This window comes from Hyla sarda, chromosome 2 (genome assembly GCF_029499605.1).
Source record: "Hyla sarda isolate aHylSar1 chromosome 2, aHylSar1.hap1, whole genome shotgun sequence".
NCBI lineage: Eukaryota > Metazoa > Chordata > Amphibia > Anura > Hylidae > Hyla > Hyla sarda.
In genome coordinates this window covers 37,163,936-37,185,398 of record NC_079190.1, presented here as the reverse complement: position 1 = coordinate 37,185,398, position 21,463 = coordinate 37,163,936, and the positions used below count along the sequence as shown (strand labels likewise).

Below are 21,463 nucleotides of genomic sequence, written 5' to 3'. Positions count from 1 at the left end.
ATATGGGGTCATACAGAGCAGTATATGTGAGATATGGGGTCATACAGAGCAGTATATGTGAGATATGGGGTCATACAGAGCAGTATATGTGAGATATGGGGTCATACAGAACAGTATATGTGAGATATGGGGTCATACAGAACAGTATATGTGAGATATGGGGTCATACAGAGCAGTATATGTGAGATATGGGGTCATACAGAGCAGTATATGTGAAATATGGGGTCATACAGAACAGTATATGTGAGATATGGGGTCATACAGAACAGTATATGTGAGATATGGGGTCATACAGAGCAGTATATGTGAGATAGGGGTCATACAGAACAGTATATGTGAGATATGGGGTCATACAGAACAGTATATGTGAGATATGGGGTCATACAGAACAGTATATGTGAGATACGGGGTCATACAGAACAGTATATGTGAGATATGGGGTCATACAGAACAGTATATGTGAGATATGGGGTCATACAGAACAGTATATGTGAGATATGGGGTCATACAGAGCAGTATATGTGAGATATGGGGTCATACAGAGCAGTATATGTGAGATATGGGGTCATACAGAGCAGTATATGTGAGATATGGGGTCATACAGAACAGTATATGTGAGATATGGGGTCATACAGAACAGTATATGTGAGATATGGGGTCATACAGAGCAGTATATGTGAGATATGGGGTCATACAGAGCAGTATATGTGAAATATGCGGTCATACAGAAAAATATATAGGCGAGAGGGCCATGGGGAGCAATGTGTGGAGGGGGGAGGATATTTTGGCCCAGTCTGGGATCTGTACACCAAAGATCATCACCAATACACAGAATATCTGATCGGTGAGACCTGACCCCTGGGACCACCACCGATCATGAGAAGAGAGGTCCCTTGTCCCCTAAATGAATGGAGCAGAAGCACATGATCACCTGCAGCTCCATTTCTTCTCTATGGGACTTATAAACATTGCTGATCGCTGCACTCACATGTATGGAGACCCCATAGAGAATGAATGGAGTGACATAGGATCATGTGATGTTGCTCCAATCACCCAGGGGTTACAGTGGTCGGATCCTACAGATTAGATTTTTACACTGTCCCCTAGGTATATTGTAGACATGGTAATGGGGCAGCAGCAAGCACAGCATTAGCGAAGCAGGATGGCAGTGTAAAGGATGGGGGTTGTGTTACTATAGAGTTTTGGGTAGACTGCTGAAGGGGCCACAGATGTCTTGGTATAGTCTTCAGTCATCAGGAGACATCATCATATTTGCCTGGGATGGAAAAGAGAACATATACAATCAGAGAAGACGCCCCCTGTGGTCACTGGATTTAATAGTCCTGTATGCTGTATCAGGTGAGAGCTGCTCTAACATGGCCACAATACAGAAGTGTTTTAGGGTCTGATTAATTTAATGATTAAAGCGCAACTGTAGCATAAAAATAAGTCAATAACCATCAGCACAGCCTACGAGCTGATCACTGGTATACTGCAGCCTATGAGCTGATCACTGGTATACTGCAGCCTACGAGCTGATCACTGGTATACTGCAGCCTATGAGCTGATCACTGGTATACTGCAGCCTATGAGCTGATCACTGGTATACTGCAGCCTACGAGCTGATCACTGGTATACTGCAGCCTATGAGCTGATCACTGGTATACTGCAGCCTATGAGCTGATCACTGGTATACTGCAGCCTATGAGCTGATCACTGGTATACTGCAGCCTATGAGCTGATCACTGGTATACTGCAGCCTACGAGCTGATCACTGGTATACTGCAGCCTATGAGCTGATCACTGGTATACTGCAGCCTATGAGCTGATCACTGGTATACTGCAGCCTATGAGCTGATCACTGGTATACTGCAGCCTATGAGCTGATCACTGGTATACTGCAGCCTACGAGCTGATCACTGGTATACTGCAGCCTATGAGCTGATCACTGGTATACTGCAGCCTACGAACTGATCACTGGTATACTGCAGCCTATGAGCTGATCGCTGGTATACTGCAGCCTACGAACTGATCACTGGTATACTGCAGCCTACGAGCTGATCACTGGTATACTGCAGCCTACGAGCTGATCACTGGTATACTGCAGCCTATGAGCTGATCGCTGGTATACTGCAGCCTACGAACTGATCACTGGTATACTGCAGCCTACGAGCTGATCACTGGTATACTGCAGCCTATGAGCTGATCGCTGGTATACTGCAGCCTATGAGCTGATCACTGGTATACTGCAGCCTATGAGCTGATCACTGGTATACTGCAGCCTATGAGCTGATCACTGGTATACTGCAGCCTATGAGCTGATCACTGGTATACTGCAGCCTATGAGCTGATCACTGGTATACTGCAGCCTACTAGCTGATCACTGGTATTCTGCAGCCTACTAGCTGATCACTGGCATACTGCAGCCTACGAGCTGATCACTGGTATACTGCAGCCTACGAGCTGATCACTGGTATACTGCAGCCTACTAGCTGATCACTGGTATTCTGCAGCCTACTAGCTGATCACTGGCATACTGCAGCCTACTAGCTGATCACTGGCATACTGCAGCCTACGAGCTGATCACTGGTATACTGCAGCCTACTAGCTGATCACTGGTATACTGCAGCCTATTAGCTGATCACTGGTATTCTGCAGCCTACTAGCTGATCACTGGCATACTGCAGCCTACGAGCTGATCACTGGCATACTGCAGCCTACGAGCTGATCACTGGTATACTGCAGCCTACTAGCTGATCACTGGTATACTGCAGCCTACTAGCTGATCACTGGCATACTGCAGCCTACAAGCTGATCACTGGCATACTGCAGCCTACGAGCTGATCACTGGTATACTGCAGCTTACTAGCTGATCACTGGTATACTGCAGCCTACTAGCTGATCACTGGTATTCTGCAGCCTACTAGCTGATCACTGGCATACTGCAGCCTACGAGCTGATCACTGGTATACTGCAGCCTACGAGCTGATCACTGGTATACTGCAGCCTACTAGCTGATCACTGGTATACTGCAGCCTATTAGCTGATCACTGGTATTCTGCAGCCTACTAGCTGATCACTGGCATACTGCAGCCTACGAGCTGATCACTGGCATACTGCAGCCTACGAGCTGATCACTGGCATACTGCAGCCTACGAGCTGATCACTGGTATACTGCAGCTTACTAGCTGATCACTGGTATACTGCAGCCTACTAGCTGATCACTGGTATTCTGCAGCCTACTAGCTGATCACTGGCATACTGCAGCCTACGAGCTGATCACTGGTATACTGCAGCCTACGAGCTGATCACTGGTATACTGCAGCCTACTAGCTGATCACTGGTATACTGCAGCCTACTAGCTGATCACTGGTATACTGCAGCCTATTAGCTGATCACTGGTATTCTGCAGCCTACTAGCTGATCACTGGCATACTGCAGCCTACGAGCTGATCACTGGCATACTGCAGCCTACGAGCTGATCACTGGTATACTGCAACCTACTAGCTGATCACTGGTATACTGCAGCCTACGAGCTGATCACTGGCATACTGCAGCCTACGAGCTGATCACTGGCATACTGCAGCCTACGAGCTGATCACTGGTATACTGCAGCCTACTAGCTGATCACTGGTATACTGCAGCCTACTAGCTGATCACTGGTATTCTGCAGCCTACTAGCTGACCACTGGCATACTGCAGCCTACGAGCTGATCACTGGTATACTGCAGCCTACGAGCTGATCACTGGTATACTGCAGCCTACTAGCTGATCACTGGCATACTGCAGCCTACGAGCTGATCACTGGCATACTGCAGCCTACGAGCTGATCACTGGTATACTTCAGCCTACGAGCTGATCACTGTTATACTGCAGCCTACGAGCTGATCACTGGTACACTGGGGCCATCTCTCTGTTTCGGCACTTTGTGTCTTCTATGCTGTAAAAAACACTTTTACCCACAGTTGCCAAAAGTCAGAGAGGAGTGGCCCAGGATCTACAATGCCCCGGGGCTGCCAAGCCTCTCTTCTCTGGCATCACAGCACTGCCCCAATCTGACTGGCACGCAGCTCTGTTTCTTTATCGGTCAGTGTGTGGTGCTGTGATGTCGGAAAAGACATGGCAATTCCACCACTGATCCTCTGCACAGGTTTTCATAAATCTCCCCCTATATAGCTTAGATTTGGACCCTATAATGCATTTTCGTTATGGCCTTCAGCGGAGATGCACCACAATTCAACATGGTGATCTTTGTTCATGTGACCCATGGGCCCCCTTTTTTTTTTTGCCCAGGGCCACACTTAGTCTAAAACCGGCCCTGCTTGTTTTGATGATAATTTTGCTAAATAGTCCTCTGAAATTTTGTGAATTATAACTTCAGCTATATCCTAAACAGTTTGGGTATATGACTGAAATAGTAAAAAAAAGAATGTACTCAAATGAGTCAACCCTGTAAGGCCTGTATAACATGGACAATATACAATACACAACATCACGGGTCAAGTGTCCTTTTGGGTGACATTTGGGTAATACCCATAAAGGGCAGAGCAGCCGAGAGTCCATGACATCTCAAAGTTTGTTCTACTATTATGTTCAGAAACTTATTAAGAGACATAAAGCTTCTCATAAAATTACATAACTGAGTCTCAAAGAAAGAGCTTTTTCCAAAATGAGAAAGTGATTGCGGAATATTTCTATTCATCACCGCATAATAACTCAATTAACAGACAAAACACTTCAATAGCATCTGCTGCAGCACGGAAATTACATGAGATATGAAATCCTCTGAGTAATAATCTTATTTACCATAAAAGAAGCATCCAGCACCAGCTAAGCATACAGATGGGGTCTTCACCTCCTTTAGGGGGGTTATCAAAGCCAAACTTTTTCCACCTTGGAGCACTCCTACCAAATAATTTTATATATATATATATATATATATATATATACTGCTCAAAAAAATAAAGGTAACACTAAGATAACACATCCTAGATCTGAATGAATTAACTAATCGTATGAAATACTTTCGTTTTTACATAGTTGAATGTGACAACAAAATCACACAAAAATTATCAATGGAATTATCAACGTGGTGTTGGTGGATGGAGCGAGACATGATGTCCCAGATGTGCTCAATCAGGTTCAGGTCTGGGGAACGGGCGGACCAGTCCATAGCATCAATGCCTTCCTCTTGCAGGAACTGCTGACACACTCCAGCCACATGAGGTCTAGCATTGTTTTGCATTAGGAGGAACCCAGGGCCAACCGCACCAGCATATGGTCTCACAAGGGTCTGAGGATTTCAACTTGGTACCTAATGGCAGTCAGGCTACCCCTGGCAAGCACATGGAGGGCTGTGCTGCCCCCCAAAGACATGCCACCCCACACCATTACTGACCCGCCGTCAAACTGCAGGATGTTGCAGGCAGCTGAACGTTCTCCACAGGGTCTCCAGACTCTGTCATGTTTGTCACATGTGCTCAGTGTGAACCTGGTAGCGCCTCCATGCTCTGGACACTACACTGACAGACACAACAAACCTTCTTGCCAAAGCTCGCATTGATGTGCCATCCTGGATGAGGTGCACTACCTGAGCGACTTGTGTAGGTTGTAGACTCCGTCTCATGCTACCACTAGAGTGAAAGCACTGCCAGCATTAAAAAGTGACCAAAACATCAGCCAGGAAGCATAGGAACTGAGAAGTGGTCTGTGGTAACCACCAGCAGAACCACTCCTTTATTGGGGTTTCTTCCATTTGCACAGCAGCATGTGAAATTGATTGTCAATCAGTGTTGCTTCTTGAGTGGACAGTGTGATTTCACAGAAGTGTGATTGACTTACATGACTTACATTGAGTTACATTATGTTGTTTAAGTGTTTCCTTTATTTTTTTGAGCAGTGTATATATATATATATATATGTTGGCTATGTAGATTACACTGCAGTTACATTCAGTGACTGAGTGACTGACAGGTGACGTCTTCTATGACCAGCTTCATCCACTTAAACCGCCAAGTCAACCTCTTCCATCCATAACTCCTCTCTGCAGAACCTGCCGGACTTTTTTCACTACCCTCCTTCCTGTTTCCCCACCTATAGGTCCCAAACAGTAATAATTCTGCCATTTGGTGTCACACAAGTGGGCAGCTAAGTGGGTTGGCTGGATGGGTAGATCATTTAAGGAGGAGTAGGTAGGTCCCCCATGAGTTAGGTGTCTGCAGTATGTAGTTTCCCTTAGTAAGCTGGCACCCCTAGTAGACTCACAGTAATACATTTCCTCCAAAACAACAACAGAAGTAAAAGGGCACTGGACACACACATACCCTGATGAAGCAGTCTATCTATGAAACGCGTTGCATCATGGGTGAATAAACGTTCTTAGTCCGTCCTTGTGTGTCCAGTGCCCTTCTACCTCTGTAGTTGTTTTGGAGAAAATATATTGCTGTGAGTCTTTTGGATTTAACGTGGAGCGGCTGCAGGCATCTATATGTTCATGCTACCTCCATTGTTACACTTGGTGGAGTGTAACTGAATTGGGTAAGTGCAAGTTTTACCTACATGCACTAGTCTTGATGATATGACTCTATGGAGCGCTGTATGTCTTCAATTTTAATTTTGTAATTTTAATTTTGTAGGCAGTTTTCCCAGCAAGTAGTTTCCTCCAGTAGGTGTTTTTTTTACCTGTAGGTAGGACCCCCCTGAAAGTAGTTTCCCCCCATAGGTAGTTTGCCCCCTGTAGGTAGAACTGTCCAAAAAGTAGTTTGCCCCACTGTAGGTACAACCCCCCTGAAGGTAGTGCACCCTGAAGGTAGTTTTGTAGTGGGGTATGAAGAGGTATCTCTTGTAATAGTTGAACATATTGGTTGTGATCCAGTTTATATATATACCTAAATTGTTGTTTGGAACTAGAACCCACCACCATTGGTCTTGTGTGTTCCCACCACGTTTTCTTCCTTTTTACCCCCTGATACATGGTTCATAGTGACCAATGGTCAGTTAACGATGGCGACAATGGGAACAACACTATTTTGCAATAGTATAATGTATATGTGTGGCCAGCCAGTGACTGCGGTGTGAGATTTAGTCTGTTGAGGGTTTTACTAGCAGTGGGTAGGTGGGGATGGATAGGTCGCTTGAGGAGGAGTAGGTAGGTCCCCCTTATAAGATTGGTTCCACCAGTATGTAGTTTCCCTTAGTAAGCCTCCAAAATTAGTTTACCCTCAGAAGGTACAACATCTCTGAAGGTGAGAACTCCATAAAGGTTGTTTACCCTATGTAGGTAGGATATCCCTGAGGATAGTTTGTTCCTGTAGGTTGGAGCCCCCTCAAGGTAGTTTTCCCCCCTCTACCTAGGACTCCTCTGAAAATATTTTTCCCCTTATATGTAGGACCGCCCTGAAGATACTTTTCCTCCTGTAGGTAGGACTTCATTGAAAAACATACTCACCTTCTCCTAGTTTCCCTGCAGTCATCGCCGTCTTCTGCTCCCGCTTCTTCCTGCAGCCACTAGAGGCCAGGAGTGTCTCTACCTTGAGGATGTCAAGAATTTTTTCTTTTATATTCTGGTAAAATCCATTTACACTAAGGCTACTTTCACACTACAAAATCTTCGCCCAGAGACATACCAGAGGAAGATTCCATCTGCTGTCGGCGCCATAGAAATCCTTCGGCACTTGGACCGCACGGACATGCTCCGTCACCATTGATAGCAAAGCAGTACACAAGGAATTCCTACGAAGTAAGGAACATGTTCATTCTTTCAGGGGGTCCAGAAATTCTGCTCAGAAATTCCGGTGCAGCAGCTTCCCTTTCAATTCCGTTGTGTGAATGTAGCCTTATTAGTAACTTTTTTTTGCCATACGAACAGCTGAATGGCCTTAAAGGGGTACTCCAGTAGAAATTTTTTTTTTTTTAAGTCAACTGGTGCCAGAAAGTTAAACAGATTTGTAAATTACTTCTATTGAAAAATCTTAATCCTTCCAGTACTTATCAGCTGCTGTATGCTCCACAGGAAGTTCTTTTCTTTTTGAATTTCTGTCTGACCACAGTGCTCTCTGCTGACACCTCTGTCCATATCAGGAACTGTCCAGAGCAGGAACAATTCCCCATAGCAAACCTATCCTGCTCTGGACAGTTCCTGGCGTGGACAGAGGTGTCAGCAGAGAGCACTGTGGACAAGACAAAAAAGAAATTAAAAAAGAAAAGAAATGACTCTGTAGCATACAGCTGCTTAAAAGTACTGGACCGGTAAAGATTTACAAATCTGTTTAACTTTTTGGCATCAGTTCATAAAAAAAAAATGTTTTCCACCGGAGTACCCCTTTAATTGGAATACATTATCAAGACATGCTAGCAAAACTCTGAACAGGCTGCCATTCATATCCTAACCACCAGGTGGCAACAGATTCAGCATAAACCTCTCCTAACAGAGCATTGTAAAATCATCCTGTGACACACATTTTAGGATATGTAGAGCCATGAGGAAAGGTAAGTAAGGGAGTACACATCCGTAGTTCTTTACTGTTGCAAAGAGTTAAACGAAAGTACGGAAATGTTGCCGTCCCATCTACGATTACACAATACGTTCCGCTCCGCTCACCTTGTACACTGTTACGTAATTTATGAACGAACCCGCAAACATTTCCATAGAATTTTTTTTTTGTAGGCACAGGATGTTCTCAATGATTGATAAGAACACAAGGCTAATTCATTACATGGAATATAAGGGAATGATTCTGTGAATTGGAAAAGTACATCCAACATAATCCATTATTATGAGCCATATTAAAGGGGTACTCCGGTGGAAAACTTTTTTTTTTTATCAACTGGTGCCAGAAAGTTAAACAGATTTGTAAATTACTTCTATTCCAGTACTTATTAGCTGCTGAATACTACAGAGGAAATTCTTTTCTTTTTGAAACACAGAGCTCTCTGCTGACATCATGACCACAGTGCTCTCTGCTGACATCTCTGTCCATTTTAAGAACTGTCCAGAGTAGGAGAAAATCCCCATAGAAAACATATGCTGCTTTGGACAGTTCCTAAAATGGACAGAGATGTCAGTAGAGAGCACTGTGGTCATTATGTAAGCAGAGAGCTCTGTGTTCCAAAAAGAAAATAATTTCCTCTGTAGTATTCAGCAGCTAATAAGTACTGGAAAGATTAAGATTTTTTTAATAGAAGTAATATACAAATCTGTTTAACTTTCTGGCACCAGTTGATTAAAAAAAAAAAGTTTTCCACCGGAGTACCTCTTTAAGGGGTTATTCACCATAAAGTGACTTTGATATTTACCTGGCAGGCAGTAATGGACATGCTTAGGAAGGATCTGTGCTTTTCTTGGAGCTAAATGGCTATGTTGTGAGATTACCATAATGTTGAGGCTAGCTTTTTGAGAATTGGGCATTTCCTGCTGGAGTTCGATCTCTCACACTACAAATCCCATAGTTCCTTCTTTGTAAGTGTGAGGTCACTTTCCTCCCTCCCACACATCAGCCACACCACCCCATTCAAACACAAATCAGCTGCATTCCATTCAGAAGACCAGCGTTTTCTAACCAGCCTGCCTCTAGCTGTTGCAAAAATACAATTGGTTGCAGAATAATCTCTCTCCCACCCAGCGGTTGCTCCATCCATTGAAGCAGACAGGCTCCCTGTCATCACCTGACTAATGATGTAATGTCTCGGCCACACTGCAACCTGGGAAAACCTGAGACAAAAGTAATTTTTTGTGCTGTAAAAAATAAATATTGTGGCAAAAATCACAGAAGAATTGCGAGAAAACCGTCACACACAGGTACAGACACTATATTATAAACTACACTAACTTTATAGCCCCTGTAGCATAGTCAAATAAAATAATTTCCTGGAATATCCCTTTAAACATATGAATGAAACTTTATTGTGCTGGTCGTGTGTTTTCAGTAAGATGTACTGACGTCTTGTGATCATGGAGGCCAATCACGCCATCAGTACATCTGTACTAGAACCTGCCTTGGTTTGACCAATTGTATCATAAAAAGGTCTTCCACTATCTTGTGCATGGACATGACAATGGGTTATTGCTGGGGCTTCCCCCGAAAGTAGTTTGCCCCTTGTGCATGGAGTCATGGACACAACAAAGACCGATTAAGGGAATGGGCTCCTCCTGGTGTGACATATGCCATGTAAGCCAATCATGTGACCTCAGATGCTCCCCCTCATATGTTTAAAACACTGAGCAGTGACTGCAGAAGCATCCCCACCCTCTCCCCACCTAACCTTCTATATGTAACACAGGTGGGTGCTTCCCGCACTTCACCACCGCCATTCCCTGTCCCGTGTTGCCCACTCTCCTGTCTCAGCTGCTGAAGAAACTTTGGTGGGTGGCTCCCGGTGGGTGGATGGGGGCAGTATATGGGGTTTGGGGTTACCCTACCTCCAACCCTATACACTGACTGGCCCATTAAAGGGGACTCTGCTGCTCAGCGTTTGGAACAAAATGTTCTGAATGCTTAGAGCTGGCAGTGGGAGCTCGTGATGTCATAGTCCCACCCGTCATGACATAACGCCCCGCCCCCTCAATGCAAGTCTATGGGAGGGGGTGTGGCAGCTGTCACGCCCCCTCCCATAAACTTGCATTGAGGGGGTGGGGTGAGACATCATGAGGGGCGGGGCTATGACATCACGAGCTCCCGGCGCCAGCTCTAAGCATTCAGAACATTTTGTTCCAAACGCTGAGCAGCAGAGTCCCCTTTAAGTGCGTTTAGCTCTCAGTGAGCAAGAGAAGCACTTTAAGCAGAAGCATCATGAGCAGAATGGCTCGGCCACGATTTGGTTTTGCCTGCGAGTGCTATTATTTTTCTCGATCAGAACAAGAATGGAGGGTAGATGTGCGTAAATAAGTAGTAAGAGAAGGTCCACACTGCGTTCCTGCCCCAGATAATTGTATCCGTCAGAATCCCACCGATGTACAGTTAATGACTCCTTTCTGGCCTTATGTGGTATTTCAAAAGTGCAACAGCCCCCATTTTTTAGATTGTTTAAAATAGCACATACTTCCCTAGGTGACTCCGTTCGTCCATAGAAGTGAATGGAGTCTGCTGCTCCTGTTTACAGTATTTGATGCCAACAGATATAATTAAAGGGGTATTGCAAGAAAAAGCTTTTTTTTATATATTAACTGGCTCCAGAAAGTTAAACAGATTTGTAAATTACTTCTATTAAAAAATCTTAATCCTTCCAATAATTATCAGCTGCTGAAGTTGATTTGTTCTTTTCTATCTGGCAACAGTGCTCTCTGCCGACATCTCTGCTTGTCTCTGGAACTGCACAGAGTAGAAGAGGTTTTCTATGGGGATTTGCTTCTACTATGGACAGTTCCCGAGACAAGTGTCATCAGAGAGCACTTAGACAGAAAAGAACGACTCAACTTCAGCAGCTCATAAGTACTGAAAGGATTAAGATTTTTTAATTGGAGTAATTTACAAATCTGTTTGCCAGTTGATATATAATTTTTTTTCCCTGGATAACCCCTTTAAGTGCTTCTTTATCCCCTCCTCTTAGCTCTAGCAGGGGCAGAATTGCAGTGTGGACCTACCCTAACTCTCAATTTGGAGAAACAGGTGCGAGTGTGTCACTAGTGATGCAGTGGTTTCTGCTGGTTTCTGCTCTATGTTTCTTCCCCTGGTTTCTGCTCTATGTTACAACTCTCCACTGGCTGCCACCATGCTATAGTACTTCCTAGTGGGACCGAAAGGCATCAGGCATGCACCCTTACTGTGCACATTAATAAATCTTCCCTCACCTATCCAAGCTTGGCATCTTCTTAATAAGGGGGATCTGTCCAACATCCAGTGCCTGTGCGGTATTGTAGTTCTATAGTGTCCATAGTAATTGTGTGCTGAATCTTATCTATGTATGACCTGACTTGGTATCTGTCTAACTCCTGTGTACAGTTCCTACTCTCCTGTGCCTGACCCAGATTGCTGACCCAGAATATGCACTGCCTGCATTGACCCTCTTACCTGTTTTTAACTGTTAGCCTTGTTTGACCTGACTCTGTTTCGGTCTAACTCCTGTGTACAGTATTGACTCTCCAGTGCTTGACCAGGACTGCTGACTACATCCACCTTGACTGATTCTCTGGTGCCATACACCAGAACCACCTGGACAGCGGGGCCAGCTGCTACCTGGCATACTCTAGCAGCTAAGTCCAGCTTCTGCACCCTGGAGCAGGAAAAAAGGTAAAAAACTTAGAGGGTACTTAGACTCCACTCCTGATCATGGCCCAAAGCCAAATCAGTGCAGAAGCACACCGAATCCACACCAGTTGCCTTTTTACACTATTTAGGACTCATGCATGTTTATTTCATGTAGTTATAATGAAATGTACACTTTACGGGGACCATGACAGGTGCCATACAGTAGCATCTATCAACAGTAGGGTCATACTGAAAAGAAATGTATACAGTTTGGTCGGCATTTATCATTGTAGGTGTAAGTGAAGCATTTATCATTGTAGGTGTAAGTGAAGCATTTATCATTGTAGGTGTAAGTGAAGCATTTTTCTACACCATTTTTGTGTGTGCTGGTAATGTGTAGGAGAACCACATTTATTAAATGGTCACAGAGCATTTGATACATTTTGTGCAGGTCACATTTTCTGAACTCCAAAAAGCTAAGCTAAGTCTGGGCTGGTGTAGTTTTAGAGACTTTTCGGTGGTTTCGCGCTTTTTTGTGCCTTTTCACAAAAAGGCACAGTTCATAAAACCTGTCAATATTATGTGTATGGCAAAAATCAATGGGTTACAAATCAAACTCAGAAGAGTGTGTAAACCAAAAGACGTAAAAAAGGCGCAAAAAAGGACACTTGCACCAATATAGAGTCAAATATAAAAAAAGGGTAAACACAATGATAAATGCCGGCCATAGAGTGCATGTCTGGATCCTATTCAGCATACTGTACGTGCTAAACATTAAAAAAAAATGTTATGTCAATGGGGGCCTTAATGTGGTTGCTAGAGGATTTAAAAAAAAAAAAAAAGCCTGAGAAAGCCTGGACTAAATACCTACCTGCTAGTTGACACAGTCTTTCTGTTGAAGATGGTCTACACTGTTCCTGAAAGGTAAATCAAGGATTCCCTTTCATCTCTTAACACCCACAAAGTTATGGGCAGGAGTACCTTGTGTAAAAATACCAGTATAACAACTGCCACTCACTCTACTCAATCTACCACTCACTCCTCCATTTAGCATGTCAGCAGCAGTTCAATGCATTGTGTAACTACTTCCTTATTGTGCTTCTGCTATTTCTTTAATTTCTGCTCACTTATCACCTTGCAAAGTCAGTGTATCAGTAACACCTTTTCTCCTGACATGTCATCTATAGTGATGTATATTATCTTCCAGCACAATGCAGAAGTAGGTGATATGGTGTGCTGTGATTGGCCAGACAAGTAAGGAGGTCTATGTGTAAGTACTGCTGCGAACAGCCCAGCTCTGGTCCTGCCCCCTGAAATGAGAAATAATTGTGCTCTATGGAGGAGGCTCTCAGGGGCTCAATAAGAGCAGTGAAAGAGCTAAAATCACCTTGTCACTGATGTGAAGGGTTAAAGTAACAAAAGCTTGTACACTTTAAAAAAAATCTTTTGAAAAGACAGGTATACTGTAGTTTAAATATAGCTGGGGTGGTGTAAAAATAAAAAGAAGTCATACTCATCTCCTCTGATCCCGACAGCTGTCGTTTCTCCACTCCAAATCCTTGCTTATCACAGCTACTTTGTGGTTCCTGTGAAACGTCGACCCCACAGAACTTCCCTGGTTCTGTGGGGGCTCCGCCAATCAATAGCCTCAGCTGTCCCATTTCAGCCAGTTATTGGCTGAGCAAGTAGTACCTGGGTCAATGTATTACAGGAACCACAGAGAAGATGTGACAAGCAGGGAATGGAAGCAATAGCTGTGGGGATTGGGGGGAGGTGAGTATGACTTGTTTTTTAGTTTACACCACCTCTAGTTAAATAAAAAAATGTTTTCCCTCGGACAACCCCTTAAAGGGGTGCTCCGTTGAATTTATTTATTTTTTTAAATCAACTGGTGCCAGAAAGTCAAACAGATTTGTAAATTACTTTTAAATGACGTCTATTAAAACATCTTACCCTTTTAGTACTTTTTAGCAGCTGTATGCTACAGAGGAGATTATTTTCTTTTTGAATTTATTTTTTGTCTTGTCCACAGTGCTCTCTGCTGACACCTGATGCCCGTATCAGGAACCGTCCAGAGAAAGAGAAAAATCCCCATAGCAAACCTATGCTCTGTAGCATACAGCTGCTAAAAAGTACTGGAAGGGTAAAGATTTTTTAATAGAAGTCATTTAAAAAATCTGTTTAACTTTCTGGCACCAGTTGATTTAAAAAATATATATTGTCCACCGGAGTACCCCTTTAAATCTGGTTAACGGGAAAATTATGTACAGTTTTAATAATTATCATATGCAACATATTCTAAAGGCCTTAACATATTCTAAATGACTTAATACACATACAATGACACCCGGGCATCATTTTTCTTATAAATATTGTTTATTCAACAACTTATACATTACATTTTATACACTGGAGTACATACACAGTGTGGATTTCGGTGCAATTATTTACATAGGTAACAACTGAGTTTCGTAAATTAAAATAGACTTGTACGTGCGAGTTAAGGAAAATTTTGAGGAATTATAGTTCCGCTGTGAAAGACCTTAAAGGGTTTAGGCAAAAAAAATACGGCCCCCGTTTTGTCTGTGGGATGTGTCTGGTTGCAGATTAGTCCCATTCGCTAAAATACAGAATACATAAGCTGTAATACCGCCCACAGACAGGATTGGCGCTGTTTTGGAAAGAAAAAAAAAATCCCCTGTAATGTCATCATGTGCAGCAAAGAAAGTATGTGGTCAGTGAACGCAGTTAATATGCTGACTAACTGTCCTGGATATTTTATTTTTCATGTTACACCTCCTAACCTGCAGGTGGCGACATGGTGCAAAGTACATGAAGGTTTCCACTTAGGTTTACCTCTATGATAGTTTTTTTTTAAAGGCGCATGCATGCGTTTTTTTATGCATGGTACTAAGCATTTAAAGGGGTACTCCGGTGAAAAACTTTTTTTTTTTTTTTTTTAAATCAACTGGTGACAGAAAGTTAAACAGATTTGTAAATTACTTCTATTAAAAAATCTTAATCCTTCCTGTACTTATTAGCTGCTGAATACTACAGCGGAAATTCTTTTCTTTTTAAAACACAGAGCTCTCTGCTGATATCATGAACACAGTGCTCTCTGCTGACATCTCTGTCCATTTTAAGAACTGTCCAGAGTAAAAGGGAATCCCCATAGCAAACATATCCTGTTCTGAACAGTTCCTAAAATGGACAGAGATGTCAGCAGAGAGCTTTAGATGAATGGAACAGATTTTCAGTCGTAAGAAATCTTTCATATGTGAACAGGCCCCATGAAAACTATAAAATAAATAGCTATAATAGCCACAAAGTGTGAACAGTAATAACACCGCTCACATGCTGCAAAACACCATGCAGATAGTGATGTGGATTTACTGCTGTAGATTTGGGCGTGAATAGTCTAATAATAGAGACTCAGTGGGAAGAATGTATTATTTGCAACTTTTTTAATCCTATTTTTTAAAGGGGTATTCCAGTAAAAAAACACATTTTTGTACATTACTTCTAGTAAAAAAAAACCTTAATCCTTCCAGTACTTATTAGCTGCTGAAGTTGAGTTTTCCTTTTCTGTCTAGCCACAGTGCTCTCTGCTGACACCTCTGTCTGTCTCAGGAACTGTCTGAAGCATTAGAGGTTTGCTATGGGAATCTGCTCCTACTCTGGACAGTTCCTGAGACAGACAGAGGTGTCAGCAGAGAGCACTGTGGTTAGACAGAAAAGAAAAACTCAACTTCAGCAGCTGATAAGTAATGGCAGGATTAATATTTTTTTAATTTACAAATATGTATAACTTTCTGGAACCAGTTCATGTGAAAAAAAAAGTTTTTTTTTACTGGAATACCCCTTTAAATTATCATTTTTCAGTGCCAAAGGCAGTCCGGGCATGCTGGGAATTGTAGTTTTGCAAACAGCTGGAGGCACCCTGGTTGGGAAACACTGGTCTATTGCTATGATTAATGTTATGTAAAACTGTTCACGTGTGTAAAATGTACCGAAGAATGTTTTTATATATATATATATATATATATATATATATATATATATATATATAAAAATATAAAAAAAATCTCAATAATACCTTAGGCCTTCATGGAGGGCAACGATAGTGGTCTGCAGGTACATTAAAAATCATATAATAGTTACAACAAAGTGAAGATAAAATAAAAAAAAAGTATAGTCACCATAAATGTCAGGAGGAAACGCACAGTCATCCAACTTTACTCCAACGTCGTACACTAAGGGGGAGCAGAGGTGGTAGATGCACATGGGCTACGGCAAAGGTCTCCAAACTGTGGACCTCCAGCTGTACAGACCCGCCATGGTGTCTTCTTATATGGCAGATGGGTCTTTTGGCACACCCCCCCCCCCATACATCATAGACCAGGGGTCTTTAAATGTGGACCTCCAGCTGTTGAAAATCCGCCACATAAGAAGACACTATGGTAGGTTTGCAACAGCTGGAGGTCTACAGTTTGGAGACCCATGGTCTATGGTTAGGGTTGCCACCTTTCTTGCACAAAAAAATAAAAAAAAATACCGGCCATGCTCATTTGCATAATTAATTATATATGCATGACATCACAGGATACACATATGCGGGGGGGGGGGGGGGGGGGAATTTTGTCCTATTCTGACCCCTTTAACTTATTTATTTCTCCTTATATGGGCCTGTATGAGGGCTAATTTTTTGCGCCCCAATCGGTAGTTTTTAACAGTACCGTTTTGGTTTCGATGTGACTTTTTGATCACTTTTTTTTTTATTAAAGGGGTTATCCAGGAAAAAACTTTTTTCTATATATCAACTGGCTCCAGAAAGTTAAACAGATTTGTAAATGACTTCTATTTAAAAAACGTAATCCTTTCAGCACTTATGAGCTGCTGAAGTTGAGTTGTTCTTTTCTGTCTAAGTGCTCACCGATGACACGTGTCTCGGGAACCACCCAGTTTAGAAACAAATCTCCATAGCAAACCTCTTCTACTCTGTGCAGTTCCCGAGACAAGCAGAGATGTCAGCAGAGAGCACTGTTGCCAGACGGAAAACAACAACTCAACTTCAGCAGCTGATGATTATTGAAAGGATTAAGGTTTTTTTAATAGAATTAATTTACAAATCTGTTTAACTTTCTGGAGCCAGTTGATATAAGAAAAAAAAAAGTTTTTTTCCTGGAATAACCCTTTAAATTCAAGAGTTGCAGTTAGTTACTAACCACAACTCCCAGCATGCCCTGATACAGCCTGTGGCTCAGCAGCTGCACAAAACATGTTGGACTATACAGTAGTATATAGAATAGATAAGTGTTTCCCAACCAGGGGTGCCTCCAGCTGTTGCAAAACTACAACTCCCAGCATGCCCGGACAGCCAACGGCTGTCCGGGCATGCTGGGAGTTGTAGTTTTGCAACAGCTGGAGGCGCGCTGGTTGGGAAACACTGGTATTGGTAATGGTGCAACATTTCGGGAGTTGGAAATTTGGTTGGATAAATACCGACCATTGCATTGCCGGTATTTTTAATATTAAAATACCGGCAGGGTGGCCATAATACCGGCCGTGCCGGTAAAATACCGGCCAGGTGGTAACCCTATCTATGGTGCATGCGCGGGGCAAAAAGACCCACCTGCCAGACAAAAAGACACCCATGGTAGGCCACTACCTGTTACATAAGGGCCCAGGAGCTTCACGTTCCGCCTCTGCATACAACACATTGATGGGTCGGGGTACCGGTGGTCTGTGCGTGTCCTCCGTCGATTGAGTACCAAGCAGGGGTCAAGTCCTGAGAAAAAAAGTGCAGGAACTCACCCAAGATTTCCACTCAAGGGCTGGCCCTGCCGAACTCCTGCTAATGGGAATGGTGTTCCTGCCCTGGAAAAAGTGCAGGAACTCAGTTCCCTCGCGTTCCTGCAGGACTTGAGCCCTGGTACCAAGTATCTCAAGGCTTTGATCATTTGTGGTCATGTACATAGCATCAAATACATAGATTTATATATATATATTTATATATTATATTCATTCGACTGCAATTCTAAATTCTTCATAGCAAGCCTCAAGTCGAGCAGTGGACAGTCACTTCAAGTCAAAAGCCAACAGAGACCTTTTATTGCTGGTAGATCGCCGTATCCATATTAGATACAGCCCTTGTCTTCTCATTTGTCACCATGGATACCATGAAGATAGCGCCATCTTGTCCCCCGCCGTCATCAGAGGTAGACAACATAATTCTCTGGAACCAATCCAGTCTTGCCTTCGTAGGGTCGCCTTTAGCCAGCCTGGCTCCACAGATTTGTACACTGCACAAAGAGAGGAGTCGGGTTGTGATTCGGGGAAAGTCACCACTGAAGATCACAGATGAGGGTTTGTTACATTGTAAGGCAGTCTTCTCTGAGCTAAACCCAGCAGAAACCTTGCTTACGGCAAAGCCACGTTCACACTGCGCAGGGCTCCGTTAGGTGGTGCTCTGTCAGCAGTACCGTCAAGTTTTTCTCAGCTAAATTCCTGTAAAATTACCGGGTAACTGACCGTCGGGACCAGTCAGTAGCCGTTTACATCCGTCCGTTTCAGGGTCCGATCGGCTCCCCAAAAAAAAGAGCTAATCGGACTCTTAAAAGGGTATTCCGGCTTTATACATCTTATCCCCTATCCAAAGGGGTTAAGATGTCTGATCACAGGGGTGCCACTGCTGGGGGGATGTGAAGTCACACCACGCCCCCTCAATTCATGTCTATGGGAGGGGCCGTGACGGCCGTCACGTCCCCTCCCATAGACATGAATGGAGGCGGCGTGGTGTGACGTCAACAGGGGGGTGTGACAGTGATGTAAGAGCCTCCTCCCTGCATCGCCAGTCATCTGGTACAGAGCAAAGTTTGCTCTGTGCCCGATGTCTGGGGTGCCGCCGCCGAGATCATGCGGACACCCGCGATCAGACATCTAATCCCCTCTCCTTTGGAGAGGGGATAAGATATCTAGGGGCGGACCACCCCTTTAAATGCTGGGGGCTGCACAGAGATTGAGGGGGTCCCCCAGCAGCGGGACCCCTTTGCCCATACATCTTATCCCCTATCCTTTGGATAGGGGATAAGATGTATAAAGCCGGAATAGTTCACCGAGATAAATAGATATAGAAATAGGTCACCCAATATGATTGCTCCATCTGTCAAATGAATCCAGAGGGTCCAACGCGTTTCAAGAGCTTGTATCATCAGGGACCTATTGTAGAGCTTGGTCTCCTTGTTGCATTACAGTGCACATAGCACTATATGTACGGCACAGATGGCGGCCGTACCGAGTACTGGATTCGTTTGATAGATGGAGCCATCATATTGGAAGCCCTTTACCTCAAATGACCGCACAAGGAACGTTACCCTCTCTACATGACCACACTAAGGATTACAAGCTAAGTGTGACCTCAGTCTATATAGATAGGGACTACACAAGTATGACACGGATAGGTTACATTATGGATTTGATACTCTATGACCGTAATGGATAATTATTGAGAGTCCACATATCCATGCCTAGTATATAACGGATAATATATACTCTCTGAACGGAGGATATATGGGATATAAGTGCAATGGCTTTACTAAACCTATCTACATCGGTGGTGTGAATGGTGGGTAAAGTTGAGTGAACTAAATTAACAAATACATCACTGAATCGCACCCAACACTAGAGCAAAACAGACTGGGAGTAAATGGTGTAGTCACTGTAACAATAAACGCAGTGTCAATGGGGGAGATTTATCAAAACCTGTGTAGAGGCAAAGCTGCCCAGTTGCCCATAGCAACCAATCAGCTCGCTTCTTACATTCTTAACAAAGCCTCTGGAAAATGAAAGATGCGAACTGATTGGTTGCTATGGGAAACTCAGCAACTCTTCCTCTGCACTGGTATTGATAAAGCTCCCCCTATGTGTACTACGCCCAGCATTTCTAATCAGAACAACTGTGGACATTATTCTACTAAAAACGCTACATCAATGTGAATTGTGTCCAATATATGCTGTGGGTACTGGAATTGCTAAATACACGGTGAATGTCAACTATATCTTGAATATATTCCGTAGTCACGAAAATCGTACATGCACTACTAGTATGAATTACGTTCTCAGGATCATATGTAATGGGACAAGACATGTTAAAGGGGTACTCCCATGGAAAACTTTTTTTTTTTTTTTTAAATCAACTGGTGCCAGAAAGTTAAACTGATTTGTAAATTACTTCTATAAAAAAAATCTTAATCCTTCCAGTACTTTTTAGGGGCTGTATACTAAAGAGAAATCCAAAAAAGAAATGCATTTCCTCTGATGTCATGACCACAGTGCTCTCTGCTGACCTCTGCTGTCCATTTTAGGAATTATCCAGAGCTGGAGAAAATCCCCATAGCAAACATATGCTGCTTTGGACAGTTCCTAAAATGGACAGCAGACGTCAGCAGAGAGCACTGTGGTCATGACATCAGAGGAAATGCATTTCTTTTTTGGATTTCTCTTTAGCATACAGCCCCTAAAAAGTACTGGAAGGATAAAAAAAATTTTAATAGAAGTAATTTACAAATCTTTTTAACTTTCTAGCACCAGTTGATTTAAAAAAAATAGGTTTGCCACGGGAGTACCCCTTTAAAGCGAATTACGCAATTAATATATGCTGCGGTCACAGTAACTGTATTGTGAGTGTGAATTGTGTTCTGAGCCTATGAATGGAATTATTGAACATTATTGCCAAACAGAAAAATGCACTAATGTGAATTGCACTTGAACATTGTTATAGTATATGCTGTGGTCATAGCAATTGTTAAAGGGGTACTCCCGTGGAAAACTTTTTTTTTTTTTTTTTAAATCAACTGGTGCCACAAAGTTAAACAGATTTGTAAATTACTTCTATTAAAAAATCCTAATCCTTCCAGTGCTTTTTAAGGGGGTTTAAACTACAGAAGAAATGCTTTTCTTTTGGATTTCTCTGATGTCATGACCACAGTGCTCTCTGCTGACATCTCTGTCCATTTTTGGAACTGTCCAGAGCAGTAAAAAATCCCCATAGCAAACATATGCTGCTCTGGACAGTTCCTAAAATGGACAGCAGAGAGCACTGTGGTCATGACAGAGAAATCCAAAAAGAAAAGCATTTCCTCTTTAGTATACAGCCCCTAAAAAGTACTGGAAGGATTAAGATTTTTTAATAGAAGTAATTTACAAATCTGTTTAACTTTGTGGCACCAGTTGATTTAAAAAAAAAAAAAGTTTTCCATGGGAGTACCCCTTTAATGCACTGT

General features: G+C 43.0%; 1 protein-coding gene across 1 annotated transcript in view; it reads right to left on the bottom strand.

Annotated features, from left to right (window-relative positions):
- Positions 1-17,611: 17,611 nt before the first annotated feature.
- Positions 17,612-21,463, bottom strand: part of ARHGAP42 (Rho GTPase activating protein 42) — a 317,056-nt gene continuing 313,204 nt past the window's right edge. The window contains 2 exon segments of the mRNA XM_056561532.1: positions 17,612-18,445; positions 18,447-18,484. Coding sequence (XP_056417507.1) covers positions 18,395-18,445; positions 18,447-18,484 — 89 coding nt within the window. The 3' untranslated portion in view covers positions 17,612-18,394.